At 40.5% G+C, this 20,412-nt stretch overlaps 1 protein-coding gene across 1 annotated transcript in view; it reads right to left on the reverse strand.

The window, feature by feature from the left end:
• The window catches only part of LOC126210156 (uncharacterized protein CG43867), a 462,670-nt gene that overhangs the window by 12,136 nt on the left and 430,122 nt on the right, over positions 1 to 20,412 (reverse strand). The window contains exons 21-24 of the mRNA XM_049939307.1: positions 16,841 to 16,992; positions 8,448 to 8,727; positions 7,085 to 7,192; positions 1,497 to 1,652 (exon numbers count right to left, since the gene is read on the reverse strand). Of these exons, the coding sequence (XP_049795264.1) occupies positions 1,497 to 1,652; positions 7,085 to 7,192; positions 8,448 to 8,727; positions 16,841 to 16,992 (696 nt within the window). The remainder of the gene's footprint in view (positions 1 to 1,496; positions 1,653 to 7,084; positions 7,193 to 8,447; positions 8,728 to 16,840; positions 16,993 to 20,412) is intronic.

A 20,412-nucleotide genomic window follows, 5' to 3' on the forward strand; every position in this document is an offset into this window, starting at 1 on the left:
ATGCTACTGTAGCCAATTTGTGAAGAGCAATGAAATGTAGTTCGATAGTTGTGAGCCAAAGGGCAAAAACTGAATGAAATTCACAGGGGCACGTATGGAGATGACTTGTATGGACCGTAGCAGTGTTTGCCAGTGCTGTGCATTTTCCCAAGAGGACCACATGAATCTTAGTGATAACAGCTGCAACCCCACAGAACGTCAAAGCCACTGAAGCAATAATTTTCAATAGCCAGAAAGTGCAACTGCGAATCTTATTGCAACAATTCAACATTTGCTATGGTGCAGTGACATGCTGAAATTTCATGAAGTTGGTGCTCACTGGATGCCTAAGAACCTGACAGACAATCGCAAGGACCTGTGAATAATGACAAACTAGGGTCACTTAATGCGTTACGCTGCAGAAGGGCAGAACTTCCTGATGAGACGGGGGTGCACCACTAAATGCTTGAAACCGAGCTGGCCTCTATAGTGTGCAAACACGCTGGTTTCCCAGTATGAAAAAAATCAAAGTGACTCAGTCTGCTAGGAAAGTGGTTGTGACAGTGTTCTGGGAAATGCATGGTGTGTTATTGGTGGACTTCATAGAACCGGGGACCACTGTGAATGCTGCAGCCTACATTAAAACTTTGGTTAGGTTACATTGTGCCTTTCGTGATGAATACTACGGCATTAATGCTGACGATGTCAAAATCCTTCACGACAGTGCTCACCTCTGTCTGAGAGAAAATTGCCAAATTAGTGTGGGAGGTGCTCCAGCATACACCATACTGTCTGGACCCTGCACCATTGGATCTTCAGCTGTTTGGTCCCATGAAGAAATTCCAGGTCAGCCAATGCTTTGCGACAGATGCAAAAGTGAGTTCAGCATTCTGCAGACAGCAATACTCCAACCAAATAGACTTCTACAAATATACTGAAACTGGTACCATGATGGAAGATGTTCTGAGAATGTTGGTGACTATGTAGGAAAATAGGTAAAAGATTTAAGTTTTTTTTTTACCTATTAAACTTTTTGGTGTGTTACTCTCCAATCTTCCTCATACATAATTAAGTTTGTACAGGACCCTCAGAGAGTGAACCCAACTCACACTTGCCCAGTTTTTTCTTCTAGTGTCATAATTATGTACATCATTGTTCTTTGAACTGCAGTGGATAATTTGCAACAAACTTCATGTGGGAAGAAACATACAGTGAATCAGTAGTCAAAATGTGTAACTCCTCAAAACAAATGTCTGCAAGATGATCAAGGGTGAGCACCACATATTATTCTTACAGCACACACTCTGCTGCAGAGTGAAAAACCAATTTAGAAATATTAGACTAATTACTACATACACAGAGGCACTTCAACAGTTATTCTTCTTGCAGACTACCCAAAAATCGAACTGGAAGGAGTCTGAAACGCCATACCGTGCAAAGCGCCCTCCACCACGTGCTTCACAACATTCTGCAGAGTACGGACACAGACAAAGAATGCAGACAGCCATGGGACTCACCGGCGGAGCTGCCTGAGACTGCTGCTGCGCGGCTCCACGGCCGCGGACGGAGCGGTGGGAGCCGTTGCGGGTGAGTGTCCCCATCTGAGGCGTGCCAGGCAGCGTGTGGCCCATGGCGTTCATGTAGTCGGCGATCAGCAGTGTCAGCTCCAGGATCTGCAACAGGTTCCACGGAGTGAAGCCAAATGAACTGAATCACAGTGCCACAGCTATGAACAGAACTCTGTCTCGTACAATTTGTGTGTAAATCCAGGCTCGACTGGCAAACTTTCAAAGAATGTGCAGAAAGTTTTGATATAATGAAGCCTCATTTTTGTAATCAGTTTGTTATTTAAACTTCAACTTGTCTATGTTACAGGGAAATGGATGAATTCCACAATTCTCTTATGAATTTTATAAACACAGTGTGCTGCTTCAGTTTCATTTTTAACCCCTTAACATGAAACCCAAGTTATCTCATTTTTATTATTTTGACAGAAATGTAAAATTGCAGTAAGAGAGCATCTGGTATGACATTTGTAGCCTATCTGTCATGTTTTGGTTGAGGTGGTTGCCACTAAATATTGTCTTTACTATGTGCTGCTTTGGATACTTGGCATGTATTGTTATTTAGGCAATAGTTTCAAAAAAGGATTATTATAGTGATCCTGAGTTTGACATTTAATTAGTATCTCAGAGAGTGAAGAAGAATGTGATGTTGATACATTAGAGACTGAAAGTGATGACAGTTCATCAGCTGAGCGACAAGTGCTCATCAGTTGCATGAGATAAATACATCCACTGTGCTCCAGCCAGCTCCCCCAAGATTTATGTTCACAGGAAACCGTTTTGAAATAAATGATTAGACTTCAAAGCTACACAGAAACTAAAAAATTACGTCATGTTCCAGGATATTTTTGTCAAAGTCCACTGCACAAGTATACTTAGGATTTTATTATTGGTGATTTTCAAAATTTTGGAACTCATTATTTTGAGCTTTAAAAACCATCTCTATATGTCTATGTGAAATTTTTTCTGCTATCAAGCATTTTATATGCTACTGCTGTTGTCATAGTACGAAACAAAATAATACATATTACAATAATATAATATGATAACAAAGATAACAGTTAAAGCACACAGATTTACACACAAACATACAAGGAGTATAAGTTAAAATGCAAGGTCTTCTTTTGCACTATCAACATAGTCCTAGGTTTTTAATGAGTTAATGTGTGCTGATGGCAGTGCACATAACTTCAATTACAGGCAGCTGTTACGATTCTTGATTACACTGATAAAGAGCTGGTCAGTTATTTCTTTGTGACGTGTATTATGACCACCTTAAATTTGGTTTTCTTTTGTGTAGAGCATGCAACAAGACTGCCAGGATGTTCAGTTTCTTGAAAAGTGGCTTACAGGATACATTATTTTTTAAAACACCTCCTTCTTCTGCTAAATAAAAGAACTTTTTGCCCCAAAGCAGTGTTGCAGTACATTATTTGGCTGTGCCAGAATGCATAATATGCATAATATGAACTAAACAATATATTTGCACTCACTCATACTTTAAGTTTGTGTAATAAGTATATGGATTTCATCATCAGGAAAAACAAAACCAGAAACGAAACTAGCAGTATACAGGTCAGAGTGTAAAATGTTAGGTCCCTTAATTGGACAGATAGGTTAGAAAATTTAAAAAGAGAAATAGTTAGGTTGATATTAAATGTTGAGGGGGTTATTGAAGGTTGTTGGCAGAAGGAACAGGGCTTTTGGTCAAGTGAGTACTGGGTAATAAACACAAAATCAAATACGGGTAATGCATGAGTTGGTTTGATAACAAATAAGAAAATAGGAATGTGAGTAAGCTACTATGAACAAGACTGTGAATCCATTATCATAGACAAGACAGACATAAAGCCAACACCAACCACAGTAGTACACGTTTATATGCCAACTAGTTCCACAGATGATTAATAGAATGAAAGAATGTATGATGCGGTAAAAGAAATTATTGAGATAGTTAAGGGAGAGGTCAACTTAATTGTGAGAGGGGACTGTAATTCAGTAGTAGGAAGAGTAAGAAAAGGAAAAATAATAGGTGAATATGGACTGAGAGAAAGGAACGATAGAGAAAGCCACCTGGTAGAATTTTTCACAGAACATATTTTAATCATTGCTGACACTTGGTTTAAGAATCATGAAAGAAGGTTGCATACCTTGAAGAGAGCTGGAGGAACTGGAAGGTTTCAGATTGATTATATAATGGTAAGACATAGAAACCAGATTTTAAATTGTGAGGTGTTTCCAGAGGTAGAAGTGGACTCTGATCACAATTTATTGACTATGAACTGTAGATTAAAAACTAAAGAAACTGCAAAAAGGTAGGAAGTTCAGAAAATGGGACCTGGATAATTTGAAAGAAACAGACATGTTGAGGATTACAGAGGGAGCATTAGGCAATGATAGACCCAAACAGGGGAGAGGATTACAGTAGAAGATGAATTGTTAGCTTTGTGAGATGAAAGAGTGAAGGCAGTAGAGGAACAAATAGAGAAAAAGACAAGCCCTAGTAGAATTCCTTGGCTAACACAGGAGGTATTGAATTTAACTGATGAAAGGAGAAAATATAAAAATGTAGCACATGAAGCAGGTGGAAGGAAATACAAATGTCTAAAAAATGAGATTGACAGGAAGTACAAAACAGCTCAGCAGGAATGGCTAGAGGACAAATGTAAGGATAGAGAAACATATGTAATAAGGGGCAAGATGGATACCACCCATAGGGAAATTAAAGATACATTTCAAGAAAAGAAAAGTGACTGTATGAATATCAAGACCTCAGATGGGAAACCAGTCGTAAACAAAGAAGGGGTAGCTGAAAGATGGAAGGAGTATACAGAGGGTCTTTGACAGAGCACTGAAATACCTAAGTTGAAACAAGACCCCAGAAGGAGATGAATTCCATCAGAGCTATGGCAAACCTTGGGAGAGCCATCCATGACAAAAGAGGTGTGCAAGATGTATGTGACAGACAAAATACCCTCAGACTTCAAGAAAAATGTAATAATTCCAATTCCAAAGAAAACAAGTGCTGACAGATGTGAATGTTACCAAACTATCAGTTTCATAACCCATGGTTTCAAAATACTAACATGAATTCTTAACAGAAGAAAGGAAAAACTGGTAGGAGCTGACCTTACGAAAGACCAGTTTGCATCCCAGAGAAATGTAGAAATATGTGACGCAATGCTGACACTATGACTTATCTTAGAAGCTAGGCTAAGGAAAGGCAAATCTACATTTATAGCTTTTGTAGATTTGGAGAGAGCTTCTGGCAGTGGTGACAAAAGTACACACTTTGAAATTGTGAAGTGACTGTATGAATATCAAGACCTCAGATGGGAAACCAGTCGTAAACAAAGAAGGGGTAGCTGAAAGATGGAAGGAGTATACAGAGGGTCTTTGACAGAGCACTGAAATACCTAAGTTGAAACAAGACCCCAGAAGGAGATGAATTCCATCAGAGCTATGGCAAACCTTGGGAGAGCCATCCATGACAAAAGAGGTGTGCAAGATGTATGTGACAGACAAAATACCCTCAGACTTCAAGAAAAATGTAGTAATTCCAATTCCAAAGAAAACAAGTGCTGACAGATGTGAATGTTACCAAACTATCAGTTTCATAACCCATGGTTTCAAAATACTAACATGAATTCTTAACAGAAGAAAGGAAAAACTGGTAGGAGCTGACCTTACGAAAGACCAGTTTGCATCCCAGAGAAATGTAGAAATATGTGACGCAATGCTGACACTATGACTTATCTTAGAAGCTAGGCTAAGGAAAGGCAAATCTACATTTATAGCTTTTGTAGATTTGGAGAGAGCTTCTGGCAGTGGTGACAAAAGTACACACTTTGAAATTGTGAAGGTACCAGGGGTAAACTACAGGGAGTGAAAGGTTATTTACAACTTGTACAGAAACCAGATGACGGTTATAAGAGACAAGTGGCATGAAGGGGAAGCACTGCTTGAGAAGGTTCTGAAACAGGATTGTGGCATATCCCTGATGTTATTCAATCAGTACGCTGAGCAAGCAGTAAGGGAAACCGAAGAACAATTTGGAGAAAGAAGTAAAGTTTAGGGAGACAAAATAAAAATTTTGAGGTTTGCTGATGGCATTGTTATTCTGTCAGAGGCAGCAATATATTTGGAAGGACAACTGAACAGAATGGATAGTGTCTTGAAAGGAGGACAATAATTAGCTATGGCAGGAAGAGAATAGTGGCTTTTGAAATGTTGTGCTACAGAAGAAAGATTAGATGGGCAGATCATGTAACCAATGAGGAGGTACTGAAGAGAACTGCGAAGAAAAGAAATTAATGAATCAACTTGACTCAAAGAAGGGACTGGCTGATAGCACACACTCTGAGACATCAAGGGATCACCAATACAATACTGGAGGGAAGTGTGGGGGGTAAAAGTTGAAAAAGGAGACCAAGAGATGAATACAGTAAGGAGATTCAGAAGGGTGTAGGCTGCAATAGTTATTCAGAGATGAAGAGACTTGCACAGGATAGAGTAGCATGGAAAGCTGCATCAAACCAGTTTTCAGACAGGAGACCACAACATAATCAACAGCAACAACTATATGACTGTGGATAATTTAATATATTTAGGATATGTGTGGTGGATCCATGTTAATTTAGGATTCAAGTGTAAATGCAGCAGATTAATGAGTATACAATCAATGTCAGAATTACATAAACTACAGATTATATTTTCACATTTATTATGCTTTACAGCTAATTCTTCATATTTGAAGCACGTATTGGACATTCTAAGTCTATCTTTCCTCTATCCCTTTACGTCATTTCCAGTTGCAATGAATGTGGTATCATCAGCATAAAGACCAGATTTTTATAACAAGATACTACACAGTCATTCACATAAATTATAAACAGTAAGGGTCTGAGCACAGAAAAATTCAGTAGACCTTTGGAATCCAGAACTCTAATAGTGCCTTCTGCTTCCTACTGGCAAGGTAAGATTCTGTTACTTAGACTATCACAGTGTATATATTAGAATCTGATGACTCACCTAGTTAAATGCATTGCTGAGAACAACTAGTAGGGCATCAATTCCCTAGACCATATATTTGTCCACAACCATTGAGCTGGTCAATTTTTATGGAGCATGTCATGGTGAAGGACACAGTTCCAAGTCAAAAAACAGTAACACAACATGACAAACAGTTCATTAATATTGTTAACATTCTCAGTTTTCCTGTACCAAATTAGTACTGCAACTCAAATATCAGATTTATTGCCACTTTTGTCATTATGATAGTACAGTTAGAGTTGCTATCAAGTAGCCATAGTCCATAAAACTTTATTGTTCCTAACATTTCATCCGTAGGTGATCTGAACAGAGAGATCTCTAGTAAAGGCTGTGTCATTTTTTTCCTACTGTTATAAGATAATCATCCGTACAAAGACTGACAAGGCCAATTTCAATTACTCTTAAAAATTAAATCAAACTGCTCTTCACAGACACTTCACAGAGTTAAGAAACAGAAGTAATTCACTTGCAGAATTAGTATATGTTACCTTTGGTTTGCTAAGAGCAAAAAGCATCTTTTGAGAAGCTCCCCCTCCAGATTCGTCAGAGCCGACGACAAGCATGAAGTCGTCCTGGCAGCCTCCAAACGTGACAACCTAACAACATTTAATTCATAATTATGATAACAGCACACTCATTTTAACCAATTTATTCAAAAAAATCACAAAGAGAGCTCTAGCAGGGAAATTTCTGTGACTGTTCTGCCATGACTTGTCAACCCTGTTAGCAGATAATCGCATATTTCTATTTTTTACACAAGTTGGAGAAATACAGTTGATTGTTTAGCTGCCTACTGATAGTACTTGGTAAGTATTGGCCAGAGTCTTGTCTCATAAATTATACTTTCCTCAAGTGAATTTTCATTTAGATGCTAACAACAATACTGAATTCAGAAGAGGAGGATCTAGTTCAAATTCTGAAAGTGACTGGGCCATAAAAAATGGAGGGTTGATGGGCGTAATGTTAGGAAGCAGGAAATAGAAAGGATAAAATGTGTAGGCAATGCCCACAAGAAAGAATCAGCCAGTCTGTGGATCAAGAGAGATTCAACGTTTCAGAATCAACGTTTGTGCAATTTTCTTTTTCTTTCTCTTCCCTGCCCTTCACATTCCTTTTCCCTTGATGAAAGTTTTTTAAGTCCAGCAGCCAGACAGTCAACTGTTTACATGCATCATTAATGTAAAATATTGCTATTATTAATCTTTAACTTCTATATTTGACACATTGTTACAAACAGACAGAACAGTTCTCCAGTTTTTACCTTCTGGAGACAAATTCCAGCACTGCAGATAAATATATTTAATAGTGAAAAATAATTCTTTGTTATTCTTCCTTTATCAGCAATGAAAGATATAAAGGTTGGTGGAATGTTAATAGTGAGTGACAAGTGGATTTTCCAACTTCCTATCTGATGTCTACCAGCAACATGTAATAGACTTTTGCTTGTGCTCAAGAGTAAAACCCCATCCTGGACCATAGTCTATATGGAAATCACTTTCCCTTCTGGCACTGTAGCTGTGAATTTCACAATTCATCCTAAACAGTCCACTCTAATAACTAACTGCAAATACCATCCCCCCCCCCCTCTCTCTCTCTCTCTCTCTCTCTCTCCCTCCCTCCCCAACCCCCTCTGTGCATGTGCACATGTGTGTGTGTGTGTGTGTGTGTGTGTGTGTGTGTGTGTGTGTGTGTGGGTGGGTGTGTCAGAGAGAGAGAGTTTCACCAAGTGATACGATATTGTCAATGTAAACTAAAATCCTTCAAGCAAATTGTAACCTCATTAAAAGCATTATTCTTGTCAACCATCTCACACATTTGACACTGCAGGAAGGTACGGGACAGTCAGCTAACCTGAGCATATGGGTACTTGACGAGGGGTGACATGGTGCTCAGCTCGAGCAGCGATACACCGTCCTCGGCCGCAGCTATCCACAGGGGAGCACCCACTTCTGGCATGGCGGCAGTCGTGGACTCTGGGGGCAGCGGCACAGGTGCGCGCAGTCGCGCCTGGAACAGCGACGCCCCGAACAGCGACCACTTGCGAGTGCACGTCAGGTAGATCCGCACACAGTCGAGCACCGTGCGTCCACGTAGTGACGACCACTTCTCCGCCAGCACGTCTTGCAGCTCCCTGCAATCCCAGAGAGTCCTGTAGTAAAATCTTCCTCATCACAATGTGCTTCGAAGTTACAGTGTTTATAATTGTACCGTTATGTGTTCTCTATATCCTGTAGCTTATTATTTCCAATCTTAGAGGGCAGGATCATGGAACTGTCAGAACTTGTTTTAATGTACATTTATTGACTGATGTCACACCTGGCGGTCTAGTAATGAAACATGTGCCTAGAAACCGATAGGTTGCAAGGTCGAATCCCAGTAGGATTGACAAAGTGTTCAGTCTGGCTTTAATCTAGCCTCCAACTCTTGCAATGTGAAAAAATGTCAGGAACAACACGTGGTTTGGATTCCATGTTAAAATATAGGCACCCTTTCCTTCATTCTATGAAACTAAGGCGATGCAAGTCACCGAAGATGTGTCCAATTGAAAGACTTGCACTAGGCCACTGAGGCATGTGAAATTTATTGACTGGCAACCACTTTCAGTCTTCAAGTCACAGATTAACACAACAATGTAAAGATCACGATGCAGCTTTGACCAGAGACAATGCTGAACACTGCAACAGACTGTTAATGTTTGGACTCGATGACTGATGAAAAATGTATAAGACAGTTTAATGAGGCCTCTGAAGCTTTACACTTGTTTGTAGTTGACAGCATTAACAGTTTAACAAGTGAAGAATGAGAAGCATGAGGTGCCAGGCATGCGGCACAAACCAATCCCAACACAGTAATTGCTTCTGGTCATGACATCAAAGCTCCTGCATTTCCAGCTTTGTTTTGTGTGTACATGTGGCGTTGTTGTTGGTTTCTACAGTGTGCCTGCATTGTTCTGTGCTTTAGAAAATTCTGATACATGAAAAAGGTCACAGAAAAGAGTTCACTTGCCTAATGACAATCCTTCATGCCGAGGTGTGTTGCTAAACAGCCAGGTGCTAGAGTTACTATGGTGAATGTAAGAGTTTTATGAGCAGGAGAAATAATACATAAAGTATTCAGGAAGAGCCATCAGTTCCTACCAATGAAGTAGTGGAACACACATCAAAAAGAACAGTAGTAAGTAAGGGAATGTTACTGCAAAAGTTGAGATATGTAGACATGAGCCACAATGACTCTGAGGCATGTGGTTCAGATAATGTATTTTTAGCAACTCCTGGAAAGAAGAAAAAGCAGTCTTACCCTGTCACCAACTTAGTTTCTTTCCACATTGATGCAGTTCACAGCATGTTTATGTTACTACAGTGGAAAAGAGTATCATACTGTAGCAAAGTTGCTAGTGTTGTTAAAAGAAAGTGAACTTTTCAGGGATGGGAAAACATCACTAAAAATTGAATAAAATGTTCTCGGGTTTCCAACCGCTTCAATTGGTTAAAACTACACGAGCTTTCGGCCAAGCACTCCCCGGCCATTGTCAAGTGTTATGACTGCCAGTGGGCTGTTGGTGCGCCCTTATATACGCTAGATGCCGGATGTGATGTCACTGGTGCCCATGACATTGCCATATATGGGCATGTTTTGAGTCGGCATTCGATGTGCCCTCTTCAACCGTGTGATTGCTGGATCCCACGCAGCGCTGAGCTGTAAGCCACCGTCTCTATTCAGGGTGTTTGTGGTAATTTTTATATTAATAGCTTCCTGTATTAAACTGTCCCAGAAGCCGTTAGTGCAAGCCACGACAGAGGTATCGTCAAATTTTATGTGGTGACCGTTTTCTAACGCATGCTCAGCTAATGCAGATTTCTCTGGATAGCGTAGGCGATAATACCTCTCATGTTCTTTCCTGCGTTGTTCCACAGTGCGCACTGTTTGTCCAATGTACTTCTGGCCACACTCACAAGGTATTTCGTAAACTCCAGGTGTTCTGAGACCTACAGCGTCTTTAACTGGTCTCAGTAATTGATGGATTTTCGTTGGAGGCCAGAAGATTGATTTGATCTTGCGTCTTTACAACAGGCGGCTTATCTTGCCCGACACAGAGCCACAGAATGGCAGCAAAGCAAGTTTCTTTTCCTGCTCTTCGTCACTGGTTTTATTCTGATATTTCCCAGAAATCACTTCTTTCACTTGATGGGTGCTGTAGCCGTTATTCCTGAAAGCCTTGCGTAGGTGGCTCAGTTCGTGGGGCAGGTTGTCGTCGTCTGATATTACTCTTGCACGATGCACCAATGTTTGCAATACTGTGCGCTTCTGTGTTGGATGATGATGGCTGGTAGCGTGCAGGTACAGGTCTGTGTGGGTGGGTTTTCTGTAGACGCTGTGGCCAAGGCACCCATTTCGTTTACGGTGGACAAGGACATTGAGGAAGTTCAATGCATTATCTTTTTCCACCTCCATGGTGAACTGGATATTACTGTTGATGCCATTGAGGTGTTCCAAAAACTCGTCTAATTTCTCGGGTCCGTGTGGCCAAATGACGAACGTGTCATCAACGTATAGAAAGAAACACTTAGGCTTCAATGGCGCAGTATCTATGGCAATATCGTCAAAATTCTCCATGAAGAGGTTTGCAACAGGTGGAGCCAAAGGGCTACCCATTGCTATGCCAGCTGTCTGATCGTAATACTGGCCGTTGTACATGAAGTAGGATGACGTAAGAGTGTGCCTAAATAGCTCGACCACGTCACTTACAAAGTACTGGGAAATTAGATCCAGAGAATCTTTGATAGGCATATTCGAAAACAGTGCCACTACATCAAAACTGACCATAATATCGTCCTCACTAAGGAGTAGACAGTTGATTCTGCTGATAAATTGTGCTGAGTTTTTTATATGATGTTTGCAATGTCCCACATGTGGAGCGAGGAGCTTGGCCAAGTACTTCGCCAGCTTGTATGTTGGACATCATATAAAAAACTCAGCAGAATTTATCAGCATAATCAACCGTCTACACCTTAGTGAGGACGATATTATGGTCAGTTTTGATGTAGTGGCGCTGTTCTCGAATGTGCCTATCTAAGATTCTCTGGATCTAATTTCCCAGTACTTTGTAAGTGACGTGGTCGAGCTATTTAGGCACACTCTTACGTCATCCTACTTCATGTACAACGGCCAGTATTACGATCAGACAGATGGCGTAGCAATGGGTAGCCCATTGGCTCCAGCTGTTGCAAACCTCTTCATGGAGAATTTTGACGATATTGCCATAGATACTGCGCCATTGAAGCCTAAGTGTTTCTTTCTATACGTTGACGACACGTTCGTCATTTGGCCACATGGATGCGAGAAATTAGACGAGTTTTGGAACACCTCAATGGCATCAACAGTAATATCCAGTTCACCATGGAGGTGGAAAAAGATAATGCATTGAACTTTCTCAACATCCTTGTACACTGTAAATGAAATGGGTGCCTTGGCCACAGTGTCTACAGAAAACCCACCCACACAGACCTGTACCTGCATGCTACCAACCATCATCATCCAGCACAGAAGCGCACAGTATTGCAAACATTGGTGCATCGTGCAAGAGTAATATCAGATGACGACAACCTGCCCCACGAACTGAGCCACCTACGCAAGGTTCTCAGGAATAATGGCTACAGCACCCATCAAGTGAAAGAAGTGATTTCTGGGAAATATCAGAATAAGACCAGTGACGAAGAGCAGGAAAAGAAACTTGCTTTGCTGCCATTCTGTGGCTCTGTGTCGGGCAAGATAAGCCGCCTGTTGTAAAGACGTAAGATCAAATCAATCTTCTGGCCTCCAACGAAAATCCATCAATTACTGAGACCAGTTAAAGACGCTGTAGGTCTCAGAACACCTGGAGTTTACGAAATACCTTGTGAGTGTGGCCAGAAGTACATTGGACAAACAGTGCGCACTGTGGAACAACGCAGGAAAGTACATGAGAGGTATTATCGCATACGCTATCCAGAGAAATCTGCATTAGCTGAGCATGCGTTAGAAAACGGTCACCACATAAAATTTGACAATACCTCTGTCGTGGCTCGCACTAACGGCTTCTGGGACAGTTTAATACAGGAAGCTACTAATATAAAAATTACCACAAACACCCTGAATAGAGACGGTGGCTTACTGCTCAGCGCTGCGTGGGATCTAGCGATCATGCGGTTGAAGAGGGCACATCGAACGCCAAATCAAAACATGCCCATATATGGCAATGTCACGGGCAACAGTGACGTCACAGCCGGCAGCTAGCGCATATAAGGGTGCACCAACAGCCCACTGGCAGTCATAACACTTGACAATGGCCAGGGAGGGCTTGGCCGAAAGCTTGTGTAGTTTTAACCAATTGACGCGGTTGGAAACCCAAGAACATTTTATTCAATGTTATCGCCGCGAGACTCTGCATTCATACATCACTAAAAATTGTACTGAAAAACGTATGTTTTTATTCTAAACTCCTAGACAGATGCAAAGTCCTGTTACAAAAGGTGCATATTGTAATAACTCAAAGCGTATTCTTGCACAAAATTCTGGGCGAGGATGTTTGTTCTATAATACACTAGACAAAACGTGGGTTAATGCCAGGAAAGCTTTAAGTAAATGCTGGACGGATGGCACTCCAAGCAGTAGTGGTCATCAGCTGAAGGGAACAGGAGAAAGATTAATTGTGGCCCATGCAGGTTCTTCCAGTGGTTTTGTTGCTGATGCACTTTTAGTTTTTTGGTCCAAAAGGACAGGTGATTACCATGAAGACATGGACCACACACAGTCTGTTAAGTGGGTCACGAACCTGTTAAAACAGTTTCCTGTCCCTACAATAATAGTAATGCTCCATATCATTCAGTTATACTGAAGAAATTCCCAACTACAAATGACCGCAAAGAAGTTATGGTGCAGTGGTTACAGGCACAAAATATTGACTGAAGATATGATCATGATGAAGCTTCTGTTGTATTCGCTCATTAAAGAAAGTAAGCCTACGTTTTCTACACATGTAGTACATGGAATCACAGTAGAGCAGCATCATATTATAATAAGGCTGGCACCATATCACTGCCATTTCAACTCCATCGCATTAGTATTGAGTGATGTGACGATGTAAATAAGGAATGATAATAGGTCATTTACAATGACAGAGATGGAAAGGCTGTTGCATGATGTTCTTGCCACTGTGGATGCAGCATTGTGGAGGAAAAAGATCAGGCACAATGAAATACTCACTCAAGCTGCACACACAACGGACGGCATTATCAGTGACCATAAACAGCTAATGGTCTGTCTTGATGATGACAATAATGAAGACGGTTTTGACGCTAGTTCCGACAACAGTGAAGATAGGGAGTTGGATGGAATTGCACCACTGTTGACATAAAATGGTGACTGAAAACTATGAATGTTTTTATTGCTTCACTGTTATTATAAAATGTAAAGTGATAAGTTACAATCTCAGTTATTAATTATTTTGTAAACCTGGTACCGTACTGTTTTCAAGATATCGGTCATCATCAAATGATAATTTCCTCTCTTTCTTTACTTTGTTATTGAAAGTATGTGCTTTGTTATACTTATATCTACAGTATTATGCAGATGTTCATTTGCAGTCATTGTGGTAGCAACTCAAAAACACATTCTTATGTATAATGTTACATTTACAAGAGGGAACAGATATCCATATTGTCTGCTATATGTATAGAGGCTGCTGTTGCAACATCAAAACAAATTCCTATTTGTACAGCAGGCACAGAAAAGTAACCTCGCTGATGCTAACTTTGGCCACCTGGAGTCAGGAAGAGAAGAGGCACGATTACTCGTTACGGAGCTCACGTCCATATGTGGATGCACTGGACTGCAATGCCTGCCTTGTACACTGTGTGTGAGACTCGTGTGATGTGATGCCGTCAGGAAGTGCTTGACTTTGGGTGTGCTGAACATAATCTTGTGAAGGAAGTGGTGGATTTTGTTGATATAGTACCATATGATGTCACAGTTGTATACCAGAAGTGGGAAACAGCCCAGTATAGATGGTGAACCATCTCAAATTTGCACCTCTTTTATTTGGTGATTGGTTCAAGATGCTGAAATGAGGTTTTTGGCACATTATAGTATGCAGAGGAGCATGTGATTTTATTACATTTGTAATACTCTTAGCTCTTGTAACTACCAAGAAGTGAAGCAAGTATTTTCTTAATGGAGTGATATATTATTTTTTAAAGCATTTGAAAACTTTTGACACAATAAGTTACTGTAGTTGTAGTTGTTGTTGTTGTGATCTTCAGTCTGCAGACTGGTTTGATGCAGCTCTCCATTGTACTCTACCTCGTGCAAGCCTCTTAATCTTTAACTACCTACTGCAGCCTGCATCCATTTGAACCTGCTTACTGTATTTGTCTCTTGCTCTCCGTCTACAATTTTGACATCCCACACTTCCCTCCAGTACCAAAATGATGATTTCTTGATTCTCAGAAAGTGTGGTGCAGACTTATAAACAACTGCATTCAACTGGTCCATTGTTTTTCAGTTATTCTTACATCAACAGTGATGTCTACCTGGTCATTCTCAATGAAAGCTTTCCAGGTATGTGAACTGGAGGAGACGATACGATTTGGTGGCTGTCAGGATTGCCTGTCCTCACACCACTAGACTTCTTTGTGTGTGGTTTTTAAAAGATCAAATGTACCAAACCTAGGTTAAGACCTACAGGACTTGAAGTATTGCATTCAAATGTGTCACCATCAAGTTTCTGGAGCATACGTGGAGAGAAATCAAATACTGACTGGACATTGTCTGAGCCAATAGCAATGCACATATTGGTATGTATGAATGAGATAGCAAAACTTTGTGTGATACATTGTCACATGATAAAAAAATGATAGTTATTATCTAGTGAGGTTGTGAAGTTATTAACATCAAAAACAATTATGAACACCCTGCATTTCTCACTGTGTTGGACAACACAAAATCTACATCCACCCAGGATTGGAGCAAATGAATCACATTCTCCTTCAGGATTTTGACTACCTCTTGTCATGCCCTGAAATGAGGAATGTCCCACCCACTATCCTCTCCAACCCTCCCACAGTGGTACTCCACCACCAACCAAACCTACACAATATCCTCATCCATCCCCACTCAACTTCATGCTCCCAAACCCCAACCTCATGGCTAATTATTATTATTATTATTATTGGTTTTTTTCAGTCATCAGTCTTCTGACTGGTTTAATGCATCCCGTCATGAATTTCTCTCTGTGCCAACCTCTGACCTCTAACCTCGATGCAAGACCCATCTGATACATCCTCCTACCACCACCTACTTTAGTCCAGTCACAAGCATCATATATCATATAAAAAGCAGGGCTACCTGTGAAACCAGTGATGTGATCTACCAGCTACGCTGCAACCACTGTGCTGTGTGCTACATGACCATGGCAACTGACAAGCTGTCTGTCCGCATGAATGGCCACCAACAAACAGTGGCCAAGAGACAGCTGGACCACCCAGTAGCTAAGCACGCCGCCCAGCGCAATGTTCTTCACTTCTATGACTGCTTCACAGTGTGTGCCATCTGCATCCTTCCTACCAGCACCAGCTTTTCTGAATTGTGCAGGTGGGAACTCTCCCTAAAATACATCCCACATTCTCGTAACCTCAACCTTCGTTGGTCATTGTCCTTCACTCTCCTGTACCCTCTAGCACTCCTCAGCCTTCTATTCCACAATCATACCCACAGTCATTTTACTTATTTCCTTTTGTGCTACTCCCTCTTCCCTCCACCCTCTGTCTAACCTCCCAACTGCACCCAGCTGCCCTACCCTCTCTCTACCTCATCCCTGTATGCTCCTACAAACAGCACTTTACCATCCCCCACCCACATCCTACTCTCCCTCCTCCACCCTGCCCCAGGCTCATCCTTACCCCAGCCACCAAGACTGCTTCTCCCATCATGCACAGTTGCTTGCAGTCTGGCCCCAGCAGCCAGAGACAGTGGTCATGTGGGTGTGAGCTGTGTCTGAGTCAATGTGTGTGTCTATATGTTGTCTATTTCAGAAGGAGGAATTCTGGCCAAAAGGCTATGTGTTTAGTAGTCTTTTTGTTGTGCCTGTCTGCGACTCATCAGCTCTGCTATATGATGAGTAGCAATCTACCCTTTTCATAATATTATCACATCTAAAACTGTAATTTATCTCAGAGACTAGCATCAGTAAACAGCCAAGTGCTCCTTACTTGAGCTCATCGGGGGACAGGCCATCGCGGTAGCGGTACGGGTAGAAGCGATCGAGTGCCTGCGACACCACCTGCTGCAGGTTCCCACCGCCAGCACCCCCGACTCCCCCGCTGCCCCGCGTCTTGTCGGAGTTGTACTCGCCATAATCAATCTGCAAACACATTTTTGCCAAGTTCTTTTCACTTTTTATAAATGTGGAAATCATGTCAGCAGTAGTACACTTATTTTTTATTTAATAATTTCTATTAGCATTTGAAATACAGAGATTAAATTTATAATATTTAATTATTTAGACATAATTGGTCATTTCATTTCACATAATTTGCTGTCAAATGTACAGTTTGGTTTTAGAAGTGCTTTAACAACTGAAAATGCTACATTTTCTCTTCTCTGTGAGATACTGGATGAATTAAACAAAAGGTGTCAGATGCTAGGCATCTTTTTTTTATTTAAATAAGGTGTTTTAATGTGTTTACCACAAGATATGCAGAAGTTAGACCATTATGGAATATGGAGAATAGCTCACAATTGGTTCACCTCTTACTTTAAGAGCAGTCAGCAAAAGGGGCGGGTGCCCCACAAATCAGTACTGTGGCTACTCCTGTTCCTTATTTATACAAATGACATAGGCCTACCTTCTAATATTACAGGTGATTCTAAAATATTTCTGTTTGCTCATGACACTAGCTTGGCGGTAAAGGATGTTGTGTGCAGTGTTGGCACTGTTTCAAACAGTGCAATTCAAGAGAAAAATTCATGGAGTGTAAAAAACAAACCAACACTAAATCACAGTAAAACTCAGTTTTTATAGTTTCTAATACACAATCAACAAAACCTGATGTTTCAAATATACGGAGTGGGCATATGATTAGTAAGGCTGAAGAGTTCAGATTTCTAGGTGTTCAGATAGATAGTAAACCGTAATGGAAAGTCAATGTTCAGGATCTTGTTCAAAGACTTAACGCTGCCATTTTTACTATTAGAACAGTGTCTGAAGTAAGTGATAGTTCAACATGAAAAGTAGTCTGCTTGCTTATTTTCATTTGCCTATAATGTATGGTATTATATTTTGGGGTAAACCATCCTCAGAGGCTATTTTTGGCTCAGAAATGGGTGGTTTAGGCAAAAAGTGGTCTAAGTTTGTGAACACTTGTTGACCCTGTTAAATAGTCTGGCTATCCTGACATTGGTCTCTCAATATATATATTCTTTAATGTCATTTCTTGTTAACAGTATTAGCATATTTCCAAGAATTATCAGCTTTCACTCAGTTAATACTAGGCAGAAATAAAATCTGAATTTGGATTGCACCTCCTTGACTCTCATGCAGAAAAGCATGTAGTATTGTGCTGCATCAGTTTCCAATAAGATACCACAAGAATTCAAAAATCTTAGCAGTAATCCCCACGATTTCAAATCTAAATGAAAGAGTTTTCTCATAGATCACTCCTTTTATTCTGTTGAGGAGTTCGTTGAAAAGTTAAGCTAATTCCTGTGTTACATTGTTGATTATATTTATATAAACTTATAGCTTGTCGTCCTTTTAGGATTCACAAAAATTTTATTTTATCTATTATTACTTTTCTGTTGTGTGTTCATGTATTGACATGTTCCATGACCATGAAGATTTGCTCCTCAATTTGGTGCTATGGAACTAGACATGTAAATAAGTGAAATAAATAAATAAAGAATGGAAATATTGGTAGATGCTGATCTCAGGGAAATAGACTGAATGTAACATGTCCTTTGAAATTCTGAATGCAGGAGGGATAAAACACATAGAGCACAAGTTTATCTGCAGCTTATACAGAAACCGTACTGTAGTCACAACAGTCAAAGGACATGAAAGAGAGGCAGTTGTTGAGGAGGGACTGACACAGGGCTACAGCCTATCCCTGAGGTTACTCAGTCTATGTACGAAGCAAGCAATAATGGAAACCAAAGAGAAATTTGGAGAGGGAATTAAAGTTCAGGAAGAAGAGATAAAAATGTAGAAGTTAGCCACTTTTATCATAATTCTGTCAAGTATAGAAGAGCAGTAGAACAGAATGGATAATGAAATGTCTGCAGACTAAAACTGTGTGCTGGGCTGTGAATTAAACCTGAGATCTCTGCCTTTTGCAGGTGAGTGCTCCCCCAACTGAGCTGTCTGAGCATGGCCTGTGACCCAGTCTCACAGCTTTACTTCCGCCAGTACCTCATCTGCTACCTAGAGCACTCATCTAAGGTTTGAGTTAATCTGCCATGAAGTTTCAAATTGGTGCACACTCTGCTAAAGAGTGAGTTAAGTCAGGTGAATCAGAGGGAATTATAATAGGAAAAGAGACACCCTTTGGGTATGTTACAAAATATAGACTGGTCATATCAAGAGAACCATTTCTGCAAAGAGAAATAACATCTAACATAAATTTAACCCCTTAAGTGTCAAGATGGTGCAGCCAGCAGCATATTTTATACTAACTCCAATCTTCATAATTTATTATTTTTTTATAGTATCATTATTGACTCTGTGTTGAGAGCTTTCTGACAGAAGAGATTATTGTAATTCAGTTACAAGTTGCGAGCTCAGTAGGGTGTAAGTAAGGTGGTGTTGACTGACTGGGATGGTGAGGTGCCATAATGTGTGAATAATCTATACATTTAATGACTGATGGTGATGTGAACACATGGAAAAGTGAATAAACACAAGAGAAGTTACGCCAGCTGTTTAATTTGATAAAACTCATTCCACATAAACCATGCAAGGTTAAAAAATAAACCTATGAATTTTCTGCATGTAATGAACCAATCATGTATAACAATCAATATCAGGGACCAGACATAAGGTGAGTATTTAAAAAAAAAATGTATACTTCCTGCTCTCAAAAACTTTATATTGCAAAAATACTTGTAAATTCTCTCAAGTAAACTTCAGTTACAGTTAACACATGTACAACGTCTACCTTTGTGAATAATGAGAATAGGCATAATGTTACAGTGCAGATGGCAATTCATGTGACAGTAAAAAAAAGAAAAAAATACACTGTATGATGAAAAGTATCTGGACACCTGGTTGAAAATTACTTAACAAGTTCGTGGTGCTCTCCATCGGTACTGCTGGAATTCAATATGGTGTTGGCCCTCCCTTAACCCTGAGACACCTTCCACTCTCGCAGGCATATGTTCAGTCGTGTGCTGGAAGGTTTCTTCGGAAATGGCAGCCCATTCTTGTCGGAGTGCTCCACTGAGGAAAGGTTTCGATGTTGGTCAGTGAGCCCTGGCACGAAGTCGGAATTCCAAAACATCCCAAAAGTGTTCTATAGGATTCAGGTCAGGACTCTGTGCAGGAAGCCCATTACAGTGATGTTGTTGTCATGTAACCACTCCGCCACAGGCTGTGCGTTATGAACAGGCGCTCGATCGTGTTGAAAGATGCAATCACCATCCCCGAATTGCTCTTTAACAGTGGGAAGCAAGAAGGTGCTTAAAAAATCAATGTAGGCCTGTGCTGTGATTGTGCCACACAAAACAACAAGGTGTGCAAGCCCCCTCCATGAAAAACACAACCACACCATAACATCACCGCCACCAA

This window comes from Schistocerca nitens, chromosome 10, assembly GCF_023898315.1.
Source record: "Schistocerca nitens isolate TAMUIC-IGC-003100 chromosome 10, iqSchNite1.1, whole genome shotgun sequence".
NCBI classification, from domain to species: domain Eukaryota; kingdom Metazoa; phylum Arthropoda; class Insecta; order Orthoptera; family Acrididae; genus Schistocerca; species Schistocerca nitens.